We start from the raw sequence: 15,249 nt of genomic DNA, 5'->3' as shown, positions 1-15,249 counted from the left end.
TCTCAGGATATAAAATCAATGTGCAAAAATCACAAGCATTCGTCTACACCAATAACAGACTTAAGGAAAGCCAAATCAAGAGTGAACTGCGATTCGCAATTGCTACAAAAAGAATAAAATACCTTGGAATACAACTCACAAGGAACGTAAGGGACCTCTTCAGGGAGAACTACAAACCACTGCTCAACGAAATCAGAGAGGACACAAACAGATGGAGAAACATTCCATGTTCATGGTTAGGAAGAATTAATATCGTGTAAATGGCTATACTGCCCAAAGTAATTTACAGAATCAACGCTATCCCCATCAAGCTACCATTGATTTTCTTCACAGAACTGGAAAAAAACACCATGAACTTCATATGGAACCAAAAGAGAGCCCACATAGCCAAGTCAATTCTAAGCAAAAAGAACACAGCGGGGGGCATCACACTACCGGATTTCAAACTATACTACAAGGTTACAGTAATCAAAACAGCATGGTACTGGTACCAAAACAGAGATATAGACCAATGGAACATAACAGAGGCACCGGAGGCAACACAACATACATACAACTATACAATCTTTGATAAACCTGACAAAAACAAGCAATGGGGCAAGGATTCTATGTTTAACAAATGGTGTTGGGAAAACTGGCTAGCCATGTGCAGAAAGCAGAAACTGGACCCCTTCCTGACACCTTACACTAAAATTAACTCCAGATGGATTAAAGACTTAAACATAAGACCTGGCACCATAAAAACCCTAGAAGGAAATCTAGGCAAAACTATCCAGGACATAGGAGTAGGCAAGGACTTCATGAACAAAACACCAAAAGCATTGGCAACAAAAGCCAAAATAGACAAATGGGACCTAATCAAACTCCACAGCTTCTGCACGGCAAAAGAAACAGTCACTAGAGTGGATCGGCAACCAACAGAATGGGAAAAAGTTTTTGCAGTCTACCCATCTGACAAAGGGCTGATATCCAGAATTTACAAAGAACTCAAACAGATTTACAGGAAAAAAACAAACAAGCCCATTCAAAAGTGGGCAAAGGATATGAACAGATACTTTACGAAAGAAGACATATATGAGGCCAACAATCATATGAAAAAATGCTCATCGTCACTGGTCATCAGAGAGATGCAAATCAAAACCACATTGAGATACCATCTCACGCCAGTTAGAATGGTGATCATTAAAAAATCTGGAGACAACAGATGCTGGAGAGGATGTGGAGAAAAAGGAACACTTTTACACTGTTGGTGGGAGTGTAAATTAGTTCAACCATTGTGGAAGACAGTGTGGCGATTCCTCAAGGCCTTAGAAATAGAAATTCCATTTGACCCAGCAATCCCATTACTGGGTATATATCCAAAAGACTATAAATCGTTCTACTATAAGGACACATGTACACGAATGTTCATTGCAGCACTGTTTACAATAGCAAAGACCTGGAATCAACCCAAATGCCCATTGATAATAGACTGGATTGGAAAAATGTGGCACATATACACCATGGAATATTATGCAGCAATCAGAAATGATGAGTTTGTGTCGTTTGTAGGGACATGGATGAATCTGGAGAACATCATCCTCAGCAAACTGACACAAGAACAGAAAATGAAACACCGCATATTCTCACTCATAGGTGGGTGATGAAAAATGAGAACACATGGACACAGAAAGGGGAGTACTAAACACTGGGGTCTATTGGGGGGAAAAGGGGAGGGCCAGTGGGAGGGGGAGGTGGGGAGGGATAGCCTGGGGAGAAATGCCAAATGTGGGTGAAAGGGAGAAGAAAAGCAAAGCACACTGCCATGTGTGTACCTACGCAACTGTCTTGCATGCTCTGCTCATGTACCCCAAAACCTATAATCCAATAAAAAATTAAAAAAAAAAAAAAAAAGAAACAAACTCTATTTTTAAATTTTAATTTTAAAAGAGACTAAACATTCTCCAGATAACGAAGTATTACAATACAAACCAAACCTATGAAAGTTTGACTCTGATTTTTTTTCACTAGCATATTATGATCATAGTGATTATTATTTAAAAGCTCAGTCTGTGCTAAGAAAGTCCACGGTGTCCAATTCTGAAACCAGAATGGTGAGGATGAAGGATACAAGGTCAACTTTTGTGGGGATAAACATCCCATCTATTCAATGTTCGTAGAGAGGTCAAAATTTATATTCAGTAACATCAGATACAGGAAGCCTGCTGCTTGTGACAGAAAGTAGAGACCATCGTGAAGGAAGAGAAGGGCCATGGGGTAAGAAGTAGGCATAAAAATATAGTAATGCGATGCGGGGCAAAATGATAATTCAATAGCAATATGCTACTTTATTAGTTTAAAAAATATCCAAATCAGTTGGAATTCAGGATTCTTCCCACAGAAATGAGAAATATAATGGCAGATTAAATACCTAACTTCTACAATCTTGAAGTAACAACTGAAAAATAGCATTGTATTACTGTATCAATCACATCAAGGTGGCCAAGTGAAAATGTACTTGAGTTCCAACCTCAGATAACCAGAACATCTCTCTCCTCAATGAGCAAAGACTTCTTGGGTAAGGAGAGCAGAGTCTCTGTTAGATCAAATCAATAACAGAGGTTCCCATGGCCCATGAAAATAATTTGACACAAAATTACCTTAAGAATTATGCAGAATCCTAGCCACTATTGTCAAGGAACTAAATCGGGATGATTTAAGAGCAGAATTCATTTTTGTAATTTTCCACGAAAATCTAATTTTACTTTAAAAAAAAAAAACTCCCTTAAAATTCAATGGAATAAATTATTCTGAATATTTAGCACTGCTATTTTTATCACATATTTTTAATCAACTTTTAAAAGTCAGACAAAATTATTAGAAGAGCTCAGAAAGGGGGCCAGGAGAGAAATTTTAGAATTTATCCTGTTACACAAATAAATATATGTACATGCACATTCATAGCAGCGTTATTCACAACAGCGAAAGGAACAAACAACACAATATCCATCTGTGGATGGTTTACCCACACAGTGAGTTATTTATTCAGCCATACAAAGGAATGAAGTGCTGAAAGACGTTACGACAGGGTGAACCTTGAAAACATTATTTCAAATGAAAGTAGCTGGTCACAAAAGGCCACATATAATATGATTCCATTTCTATAAAATGTCCAGAATAAGCAAATCCATAGAAGAAAAAGCAGATTAGTGGCTGTCAAGAGGCTGAGAGAGGAAGGAATGGGTAATGGCTGCTTAATAGATCTGAGATGTTGTTTTGGAGTGATGGAACTGCCCTGAAATTAAGATAGAGCTGACGGTGGCACGACATTGTGAATGTACTAAAAGCCACTGAATTATACGTTTTAAGTGGCTAAAAGAGTCAATTTTATATTATGTGAATTTTACCTCATACTTTCTTTAAATGGGACTCTATCTTCTGCCTTTGCTCATCTTTCTGGTGAAAATATGCTCTTAAATCTTTGTCTTCCCTCTTAATCTACCTTGTATCCTTGATTCTCCTCATTCCTTACAAGTCTTACATCCATAATCTCTTCCCTTCCATTACTTCCTAAGTCTTTCTCTATTCATTCTTTCATATCTCCAAATTACACTTAGATCTCATCTAATGCCTCTATAATTAAAATGTCCAATTCCTCTACTCCTTATGGTCCATTTCCTTGTCATGCATTCCCTCTCATAGTCCCTATAATCTGGCTATTCATCAATAATCATATTCCCCTTTCCTTGCAAAGCAGATTTTCCAGCTGGAAGCTGTCAGGTAGGTATTGCTAGAAACTCAAAGGGAAGTCTAGTCTATTTCTCAAGGCATCTCTCCTGAAATTTATACATTTCTTTTTCTTCTAAGACTATCTGTCTACCTATCTTTGCAGCTTTCATGTTTAATATTACAAAGCTAAGCTTAGGATACATACAAGGTTTTAAACTATATATTTTAACAAGTTATTTTGGAATCAAGATATAAACTAGTTTCAGCACACAAAAATGTAGAAAAATTTCTTTGTGGGGGCGTGGCTGGATTTCATCAATCTATGTATTCATTGACATAAATTAGCCAATATACAATGAATCATATACAAATACTAACAGATGAAAAAGCATGTCACAAATTTTTTAAATTCATTTGTTCAAAAGATATTTATTGAGTATCTATTACATGCCAGGCACTGTTCCAGACACAAGGGATACAGATGTGAACAAGACAAATAACATCGTCTTAGAGTGGACAAACGGAAAGTAAACCAGATGGAAGTGAGTTCTATAAAGAAAACAGAACATGGTAATCTGATGGAGAGATACAAGAAGTGGATGATGGAGCTACTTTAAATAGAGTGGTCAGTAAAAGCCACTTCAAAGTGAATTATGAGATGAATATAGAGCTTCCTTACAAGACAAAAAGTTATAGAGATGGATGTTGGCGATGGTTGCACATCATAAACGTGTTTAATACCACTAAACTCTGCACTTAAAAACTGCTGAGAAAATTTTATGTTATACATAGTTCATGTTAAATTTTGTTATATATACGTATTTTATGTTAAATAAAATTTTATGTTATATATATTTTCCACAATTAAAAATATGGAAGGAATAAACAAAATGAATTTTGAGAAGCTAGGTACGCCAAAGACACAGTAAGTGGAAAGTTCCTCAAAGGGGAAAAGAAATAGAATTTCTTACAACAGTAGAGAAAGGAAAATGAGGGCAAACATACTATGTTAGGCTTCTGACTGAATAAAAGGTGAGGGTTCCCTTGTGAAGTTTTGGAAATTAACATAGCAGGAGAGGGTTTCTTATACCTAGGAAGGAGACAGCAGGTGTCAAGAAAGGTTGAGGAGAACTGATCAGAGAAACCAAAAGTAAAACTCTCCTGGTAGAAATTAAAAAAAAAAAAAAATACACACACACACACACACACACACACACACACACACACACATAAATATAGAAAAAATTGCTTGGTCGAAAATAAAAATACTGACTCTGTTATCAAAGTCTTCTCCTATTGTCCAATGCTCTTCTTATTTGATCTCCTACTTGAGTTCCCATGCACATCTAATTTTATATTTGAGTGGGCTTTGGCTAGACTGCCTTCCTCTGAGTTCATGTAGCAATGTCTACATAGATTTTGATTATGGTTTATCATTGTTTCCCTGGCTCTTACTTGGATCTCCTCTTAAATCTTGCTGTGACTTTCAGGGTTTGGAATATTTCCCCAGGATCCCGGTTCTCAGCACTAACTTCCTTGAGCTGTTTGACTCACTGCTGTAAGTGTTCTTCATTCCGTGTTTCTAGTTTTGTTATAAGTCTCCTGGCTCTAGATTCTTCCCTACCAACTGTTGCCTATAGAACCAGCAGTGACCAGGCCCTAGGAGGGAAGAAAATACACTAATAAGAGGCCTTTGTGGGGAGATATATTGACACAATGAACAAGAATCAAAACTCAGGACAAGAAAAGTCTCTGGCATAATTGGTCTAAGATATGAAATTTATGAGGAGAAATATTTCTTTTAAAAAGATAGCTCCTCAAGCCCTCCACAATGATCAATATTTTTTCTTGTTCCTTTAATGTTTAGCTTCCTGTTCTTATCACAAGTCTCCCCTATTTGCCTTAGGAGGCTAGGAAGTAACCCCAACAAGGTCTTCCTCTTGCCTCAGTGGTTATCTCTTTTGATCAAAGAGTGGAGAGAAGAAACTGGTACTGTGATGGAACACTGGTTATCAGAGAGACCAAGGGAGAGAGGGCTGGGAGAGATGATCACTATTATGAAAGATAAATGCCTTTGGCAGTCAATAACACTTTCTTATAGTGTATTTCCATGTAAATTTAGATGTAAAACTTAAGAGGTCTTTACAAATATCAGGTATTTGCCGAGTAGCTGGGATTACAGGTACCCACCACCATGCATGGCTATTTTTTTGTGTTTTTGGTAGAGACAGGATTTAACCACATCTTGGCCACAGTGGTCTTGAACCCCTGACCTCGTGATGCACCCACCTCGGCTTCCCAAAGTGCTGGGATTACAGGCGTGAGCCACCACGCCCAGCCGGGTAGCTCAATATCTTTTATCTACTACCAGCAAAAAAAAATCAGGATACAGCAGTTTAGCTTGGTCATCTCTTTAAAGAAATCCCAGTTTAATGTTATGCACTTTTCCCAAGATAAGATGAAAATACATGGTTTGCTCATCTTCTTTAGACCAAGCATTACAATGTATTTTGGAGAAAAACTGAAAAGGCATTCTGTGCTCTTCATAGTTAACATTAGTGTATCATGTGATACTGCTGCTTACTGGCTTCTCTTACTTCTGCTTTTGATTCCAAGATGCTACATATTCTCTTGGTTTTCTCTGATTCCTTTGTTTGATACTTTTAAGTTTCCTTTGCTTTGCTCTTCTCCTTTGCCTGACAATGCTGGTTTTGCTGAGATTTTCATACTTTATTTCCTCTCACCCTATACATTTTCTCTGGTTGATCTCGTCTCTCATTTTGTATTCTATTACTGCTGTGGTTTGGATGTGGTTTGTCCCTGCCAAAACTCATGTAGAAGTTTAACTGCCAGTGGAATAGTGTTGGGAGAGGAGGCCTAGTGGGAGGTGTTTGGGTCAAAAAGGCAGATCTCTCATGAATTCATGAATGCTGTCTTGTGAGTTCTTGTTCTCATGGGAATGGATTAGTCCCCATTTATAATAGACTGTTATAAAGTGAGGCTGCCCCTCTTGTTTTGCCTTTTTGCATATGTCCACTTCTCCTACGACTTTCTCTACCATGTTCTGACCCAGCAGGTAGCCCTTAACATAAGCCAGGCATATGCAGAGCTATGCTCTTGAATTTCCCAGCCTGCAGAATTGTGAGCTAAATAAACCTCTTTTCTTTATAAGCTACCCAGTCTCAGGTATAACACCACAAAACATAATACCCTCTATTGTCTAGTAATTCCCAGATTTGTATTTTTAGCCCAGGCCTCTTACCTAAGACCTACACATTAACTGATTCACTGCTGGACATGACAGCAGCTTTTAAACTGCCCTCTGTGCTTCTGGCATTTCGATGGTTCAATCCACACTTCACACTCTGACAGTGACTTGACCATGTTATTGCTCTACTTAAATGCTGTCAATAATTCCCCACTGCCTTCAGCATTAGACCTAAAGTTCTTGGTATGATATGCAAAGAACTTCAATACTGAGTCCAATCTCATCTCCTCAAAAGTAACTGTGGTCCTCTAAGCAAGTCATGTGTGCTCCTGTGCTTTTGAATAGGCTGTTCCACATTTCTGGAAAACTCTACCTAGCATACCTGTTATGGGATTAATTACATGCTTCATGACTAGTTCCGCTGGCAATATTAAGGACATTTTATATGCTGGTACTAGGTTCCTACAGTCACGAAGTTTACATTTGTTTGTGTCTCTCTCCAATGGGACTGGGGAGGAAACTGAATAAACAGTGAACCAGTGAAGTAGTAATAAAGCTTTGATTATAATGAAGTAAATTGATGACAGTGACTCCTTTTTTTTTTTAACTGGATGACTAAAGATTTCTCTGAGGAAGGAATGTCCTCTGAGGAAGACCTGAGATCTCCTCTGGGAAGCTGCTGGTAGCTTTCCTCCAAATACTTTGTTTTTATTAAAGTCTTGGTTTTCATCTGTGTATTTCTATTCCAGTACACAGTTATTTCTTGAGGGAAAGAACTAAGTCTGTTCATTATGAATCACCCTCTTCTAAACACAAAGACTGGCACACAGTTAATGCTGAATTAAAGTTGCTAAATAAATTAATCAATGAAATAGAACACCTCTCAAATGATGAAGTGAAAAAGAGCTAGACCACATGAACGTTTCCAGGACCAGAGAACATTTAAATTCAGACAAGTAACAGCTGATGGCCCCAAGTTCGATCCCACACACCTAAACTTCAAAATGGAGAAACTGGATGACAATACTTAGCCAAGCAACTTGAAACGATGCCTGTATCTACTCCTATCCTCCAAAAATGCTTTTTATGCCTTCCTCTGGCTGTTGGTCTTTGTTTTCTTCACACCCACAGGTTACTTCACCTTACTCGGACATATGATTCCTGGTTCCATGCTTTTGTTTCCCCAGAGCTGGAACTGAATTAGCCAAAACTTGGCTTTCAGCTTTATTTGGATTCAAGCTAATAGAATCTCAGCTCTTTTTCTCTGGCAGTCACAAGATAACATAGTGAGCCTTGTTCTTCCCAGCAGTACGGTCTCAGCTTCATTTTCCGGTTTATACAAACTAAGACTGACTGAATTATGTACCTAGTCACATACTACCGTTATTCCTTTAAATGACTCCTGTTCTAAAGTCTTGGGTTTGTCTATCCATAGTGTGACCATATAATTTGCTATCAAAATGGACTCTGAGAATAAAAAAATGATGCTTATGATAATTACAGACAACAGGTATAAACCGGGTTTTGTAGCCACCCTCTCTATTTAGAAGTTTCCGAAAGAGTTTCATCTGCTACAGTGACTTCTTTCTTGGCTTTCTGCCATCCTGGCCAAGCTAGCCCCTCACGCTGTCACTTTCACTTGGTTTTACATTTGATCCTTTCAGTGCTGAAAGAATATTCTGGGATTTGTCAATACTTTATATAGAGATTCAAATGTGGAAACTCCTAACAACAGTAATAATAAGGTAGCATTTATAAAACAATATAATAAGATAGATATTGTGATAAGCCTTTTATATGTTTTACTGAAGTCTTTTTATAATCTAGTGTTATCTCCTCCGTTTCAGAGATAAAACAAACTGAGGCTTAAAGGGGTTAATTTACCCAAGGGCACACACTAGTACATGCAGAGTTTACATTTCATCCCAGATCTCTCTGCTTACAAGTGTCCATGTTCTTAAACTGTAACATATATACATATATATAATATAAATAATCCTTCACTGCAAAATAATCTTTTAATGGGAAAACATCACTCATTATGCTCAGTCATTAAGAAACATTAAATGTTTCTTAAACACTACAATTTTCTTGTTAACAACTATAATATTGCTCACATAACACCCATTTCCTAGACAGTGGATCTCCAAAAGTTTGGAGTTGTGCAGCCCAATGGTAAACTTTAAGCATGTACTCCTCGATAAATGTATGTTTAGATATTATACATACTCTCTTACAGCATAGTAAGAGATTTTATACACTACAGAACACACTCCAAAATAAAAATTAAAATATAAAAATAAAAGTAAACGTAAGTTCTAACATTTTTCCTGCATCCCCAAGGGTTATCTTACCTTGCCCTCCTCCCTGAGAAGCCATTCCAGAAACTCATCATCTAAATAAGTGCATCTCAAATGTTACTGTGCACATTAATTAACTGGAGAGCTTGTTTCTAATGTAGATTCTGACTTGGTATATATGAGATGAGCCTGAGAAGCTGCATTTCTAACAAGCTTCCAAGCAATATTTATGCTGGTAACCCACACCGCGCATTTGAGTAACAATAATTCAAACAAAAGATTAATGTTTAGTCAAACTGATACTGCTATTTTGCAAGAGGTAAATAAATATAAGGCTGGTGCAAAACCTAAATAAATATTAGGGGTTGTTTTGCAACAACCTTGATAGCTAGTTCTAAAGTCAACCTTTCATTACCATTTGCAAAACCTGAGAAAAATTACTTTTTAACCACGCAACAATCCTTATACACACCAACCAATAATATCAAAGAACATACTTGAAATGTAGATAACCATCAAAACTGGGCATATACTTGTCTAAACTAGTAAACTAAATCATAAACAACTGATTTGTTTTCACATATTTCTATCACCAATGACAGCAGGGAATAGAAATTTAAAAAAAAATAAGGACAAAGAACAAAGCTAAAACATGTATTTTCATCTGCTTCCAACGTGAAATCAGTAGGCAGGAAATCTATGGTTAACTACTATTGGCTAATAGGTACATTTATGTTAACAGAGGTATACAGCAATGTTTGTTGGTTGTTCCTTTTTATTTTTAAATAAATGCAAAGTAAGAATTTCCAAAGTATACTATTTTTAAAACCTATCTTTAACTTACACAAATTTAAAAGGTCCAAACCTTTTAAATGTACAGGGCTTTGTGTATGAAACTCAGGCAAATTCAGAATATCAGCACAAAGCATGTAGGTCTTACTGTCAGTCTTGCAGGTCCCTAACAAAACCCTAAAATTCCAATACCACCGACAGTATGACATCTCATGCTGGCTCTCCAATAATTTCTGCCAGTCAAATAAACCACACAACAACTAAGATCACACTCAAATTTCAATTATTTACCTTGTCAATCATTTTTCTTGCTTCCACTTCCTCACTGTTGGGATTCTCTAACTCAATGGTATAAGTACCCTTGTCACTTTGGTCATCATCATTATCCTTTTCAGAAGTAGCAGAAGTTGCTTGATTTTTTAATATTTTATCCATCTCCTGGCTTGGTCTGTGCCCAAGACTCCCTGAACTTCTTAATAATGCAGTTTGTAGGAAGGGTATTGACACCGATGGCTCCTCTGATTTCTGTTTTAACAATTTCCCATGTGGAACACCATGCCCCCCTCTGTGATGCGCAGAGCTAGTCTGTAAAGACAAAGAAACCACTTTGGCATCTGCTGTTGGAGATTTTGCTTTCTCAAGTTTTGTATGTGGTGTTGAATATGTAGTTTCCTGACACAAGATTCCCGCACTTTGTGTAAAAGAATATGACCTTCTTTTTCTGGGATTGTCTTCATCAAAGAATGCAATCATAAAAGCAGTTTGACTTACAACAGCTTGGTCTTGATGCTTTTCAGTAGACTGGACCTTCTGTAGCTTTTTGTGTTCTGAATGGTGGCGCCTTAAGTGTTCCTCAAGAGTTGCACGTTTGCTACAGCGCCTGTGAGCTCCAGCATTCTCTGAATCACTTTGCGTACCATCATCATGTTTATTTCCTGGACACAAAGAGAAACCACACAATAGAGAAGGAAAAGGTCTCATGTAGAAAATTAGACTGGTATACAAAAGTGCTAATTGTTTTGCTTCCCTCCTCCTTTTCAATCCAAAGTCATATGTTCTCTTCAGTAACAGGCTCTGCAAACTTGCTCAACTGCAATGGTTACGTTCAAATTTTATCAACTAACAATGAGGTCCTTTTTAAACAACTGAATACGATCGCCTTTCTTTCTCCAAATTTTAACTTTATAATGTTTCATCAATGTCTTAATACATAACTGATGCTCTGTCTCTGGGATATTTATGTTCATAACATCAATAAACATTAATTCTGCCTTCAAATTATACACCTTATTTAGCAATAAAAGATTTTACTCTAGCATTACAGATTAGAAAAAGACAACAAAAAGGGTAATGCCACCTGAAATGCTTACTGTTACACAGGAAAAAAAGAACACAAGAATCATAAAAATGTGATGAATCTCTTTTTTTATGTGATGAATCTTAACTTTCACTGATGTTCAATACTTTCAGAAGCCCAGCATATTTTTCCTTTTTATTAAAAAGATTCAAATTGGTAGTCCCCACTAATTACTGCACAATTTTTTTTCAAATATCTTTCTGGCTATGAGAATTTCTGAAAATTGCATTTGCACTCTAGTGGCTTCAAAGAGTTAAATAAAGTGTGCTGAGAGGTCTATCAATGAAAAGAGTCATCTATGAAATCACCGAGATCTAAGGACCTACTGGGCAAATAGCATGGTACTAAATATAACCAGATATCTTCCCCATGAAGCGTATCAGGTTAGAATATATTTGAACTTTGAAAGGTCACCTCTTTAACAAAGGCTTTTTTATTTTAGAGCAAGAAAAAGCCACTAAATAATTATTCCTCATGGTTCTGTTAGGTTTTGGATGTGACAACAGAAAAATTATTTTTTTTCCTGATTTAAAATGTTCATTACCTAAATGATAAGTATATGATAAAAATAATCAAATGATATTGTATTATTATAGCATGAAATTATTAGAAAGTCAAGAGTTATTCTATGCATGTTTTAGATGAAATCACAAATCAGAGCTTAAATGAATTTTAAGCTTCTTTGGCTATAAATGAATTTAGGCTTCTATGGCTATGAATGAATTTACTCAACAAGGTACATTCTAATGCTTCCAGGACTAATCTGATTTTTTAAATCAGATTACCTGGGCTACAAATTTTAATGTGAACACCCACTGAATAATATGGTACCAAACAAAATAATGATCAGACATGAAAAACTTGCAGGGTGGGAGAAGTGAATGACATATGTCTAAGGAAAAAGTTGAGTTCTAATGTTTATAGGTTGTCCCTAATGAATTTAGAGCTTTCTAACTGGTCCTAATGATTTAACCCAGAAGCACTAGTTATAAAAATATGGTACATAAAACGAGTGAGAAGAAAAAGAGAGAACTGCAGAACACATAGAAAAGGGTTAAGTCTCAGAAAAGTAATAGGCAAAGGAAACAAAGACAGTGAATAAGATCAAAATGAAGGTGATTTGGAGATCACTGCTATCAAATTAATAGTGATTAATACTATAAAAATCATATATGATAACAAATCTGAAGATCTTTCTTCAAATTATTGACTACTCGAAATGCAATCTGAAAAGAAAAAATGGGATTAATTAATGAAATCCCTGCCTCAGGTAATTAAGCCAGGAATAACAGACAGCAGATGAAAGGCAAACCCAAATAAACTCACTCGTTCAAACATAGACTTCACTGTAAACACTACACTTTACAACCTATTTCATTGTTGTATTGGCTCTATTGGAAAGGAATCCAGTTTCTAAGAGCTGAAAATAACAAACTCCAATATTTGCTGCACCACAAAAACAACCCAGATCACACTCATACTCAAAAATTTTAATGTAAATACCATCTTCACAGAGTTTCATTCTGGTTCCAATACATAAAGTTTGGCACTTAGTGGTGTCAGGCCCCTTCAGATATCTTTCCTATAACTTGTAGTTCAAAAATTTTCTTATGGATGAGTCATTTTCTTTTTTTGGAAAATTACCATTCCCTCTCGTATTTTTCAGTGTTATATAAGTCAACATCTCATCAGAGCCGCAATTTTCTATTTCTACCCATCAAAAAGGTCACTAGGAAACACTCCTCACCAAATTCTTTTCTTTCCTTTGCTTATCATTAACCATGCCTAAATATGTTGGAGTCCTTTATAAATTTTTAGGATAGCTTAGCTGTAACAAGTCAGTAGCTGCAGCCAAAGAAGTGGCAAGTCTCCTAAAGGGTCACAGTGTATGGGCTTTATTTTCCTCACTGTCCCAAAGCACCTGCACTTGATGGTAGAAGCAGAGTTTTCTGTTTTAGTTTTGTTTTGCCTACTTTGAATTCTTTGATCTAAACAGTTGCTGAAAACCCAATGTTTGTAAAATTTTTATTATTTGTTATAATTACATTTATTTAGAGTCTGGCAATATACTTTTTATATCCTAAATCATGGAAAATTGTTATCTAACAATGGAAGCTTTGACTTTTGGAGAAACTCACATGTCATTTATAAACATATCTGGAAAAGTAAAATGGATCTATCTTGGATCAAAAATGAGTTATATTAACAAAAACAGTATCTTGAATGGCTTGTAAAATGGTCTTAAATTAAATCAAAAAGAAAAGTTCTTGCAGTGGCACCATACACAAATATATGTCTACCTATTAATCAACTTTAAAGGACAATAGTAATATGATTACATAATTTCTAGTAAGGGTTTAAAATATCTAATCATCAAAATACAGATGCAGTGTACATGTGGACATTAATTGCTCTATTTGGAATTAGGCCCACGAAAGGACCTTGTTAGAAGAGAATGTTTTAAAATAATGGCTTAAAAATAATGGCCAGAAATACAGAAAATAGTTATAATGACTAAAATAAGTTATAATATAAATGGGTTTAATAAAGGTATTTTTTCAAATGATTATCTTTCAAAAGGATATTTTACCTCAGTTTTTGTTTATTAACAGTGGTTTTAAAAAGTCTAAGTAATTTCTAAATTCTCAAGGTTCAGCTATCTCTTATACTGTACTAGGTAGGATATCAGTATTATTTATCCGATTCATATAAAGAGCCTATTTGTGAGTGTTAACCTATATACATATAAATTATATAAATATAAATAAAATGTCTCAGTTATGTATTTTCCAGAAGGTCACAATCATGTCTCAAAAATACATATGCCAGGTAATTGCTGATAATTATAATTAAATATTATAATAGGCTCCAATCCAAATAATTATTAGGTAATCACATCATCTCACAGTCCTGAAATGTCTTAGAAGCAAATCAGAAATAAGTATACGAATACTATTTCTTCATTACTTGTTCGAATGCCAGGGCATAAGGTATAGATTAAATCAAGCCTAGTCTTGTCACTGACAGAGAAGTTACCCATTGTTTATTCAAATGAGTACCTATCACCTGCTTGAGTACCAGATAAAGTATCAGGAGCACAAAAACTCCTAATATAGTGACAGAATGGTCAGATAAACATATAATCACAATTTGTTCAAAGTCATTTTCCTTATAGAAAGCTTGTTAAATTAAAATAAGATAGAGTAACATAAATGTATATTCAGTAATTCTAAAATAAATTCAATTGGTAAAAACAATGAGAAAAAAACCTGATCAGCTGATACATAAATGTACAAACATACAAATTTTGCTAATTTTGGCCAAGTTCTACACAAATAAAGTATATATAACTATTTCAAAAATAAACATTCAACTCTAATTTTCCTTAAGTCTGAATATTAAAAATTTTTAAACTGGATTAATAGATCCTACCAAATATTTCTAAACCAAAAATCTCTGTTTTATGAGTAGCCACTGAGAATACTTTAAAGCACTTCATCCATGATTTGACTGTATTACCCAAGCGGAACTTTTGGCTCACACCGAATGGCTTAAAATTTCTTTCAAAATCTAGAAATTGATCATAATAGAGAACAGAATTGAATACATATTTTCCTTAAATCAAGAAAATGATGGAACTCGTCTTCTAGAAAATTCTACTGGTGAACTTAATAAATTATATATGTCCAGGAAGAAAAAGAAACATATTTTACAGCATAAATATAAGCTCATAAATCCAATCTGGTTTTGTCAAAGAAATGAAGAAAGACAATTTTGAATGAGGAAGTGGGACATGAGCAGTGTGGCTTCATGTTGAGTTTTAAAATTAAATATAACCTTTGAAAAAAGCAGAACGTTTTCTACCATGTAATTCTCTAAAAGTA

General features: G+C 35.5%; 1 protein-coding gene and 1 long non-coding RNA gene across 26 annotated transcripts in view; one reads left to right on the top strand and one right to left on the bottom strand.

Annotated features, from left to right (window-relative positions):
* Positions 1-15,249, bottom strand: part of CEP170 (centrosomal protein 170) — a 137,218-nt gene that overhangs the window by 53,686 nt on the left and 68,283 nt on the right. For 13 of the 23 annotated variants that reach the window (XM_078357204.1, XM_078357205.1, XM_008985736.5 and 10 more), the window contains one exon: positions 10,780-10,943. In XM_078357204.1, the coding sequence (XP_078213330.1) occupies positions 10,780-10,943 (164 nt within the window). Of the gene's footprint in view, positions 1-10,299; positions 10,594-10,779; positions 10,944-15,249 lie in introns of all 23 variants that reach the window. The other 10 variants (XM_078357202.1, XM_008985731.5, XM_002760863.7 and 7 more) reach the window with 1 other exon arrangement.
* The window catches only part of LOC118149507 (uncharacterized), a 43,962-nt gene that overhangs the window by 16,098 nt on the left and 12,615 nt on the right, over positions 1-15,249 (top strand). For 2 of the 3 annotated variants that reach the window (XR_004737029.3, XR_004737028.3), the window contains exons 3-4: positions 4,163-4,333; positions 5,199-5,266. This is a non-coding gene — a long non-coding RNA (uncharacterized LOC118149507). The remainder of the gene's footprint in view (positions 1-4,162; positions 4,334-5,198; positions 5,267-15,249) is intronic. The other variant, XR_004737030.3, reaches the window with a different exon arrangement.

The sequence above is a fragment of the Callithrix jacchus genome, chromosome 19 (assembly GCF_049354715.1).
Source record: "Callithrix jacchus isolate 240 chromosome 19, calJac240_pri, whole genome shotgun sequence".
In the NCBI taxonomy this organism is placed as follows: domain Eukaryota; kingdom Metazoa; phylum Chordata; class Mammalia; order Primates; family Cebidae; genus Callithrix; species Callithrix jacchus.
This window is presented reverse-complemented; position numbering and strand designations above follow the sequence as displayed.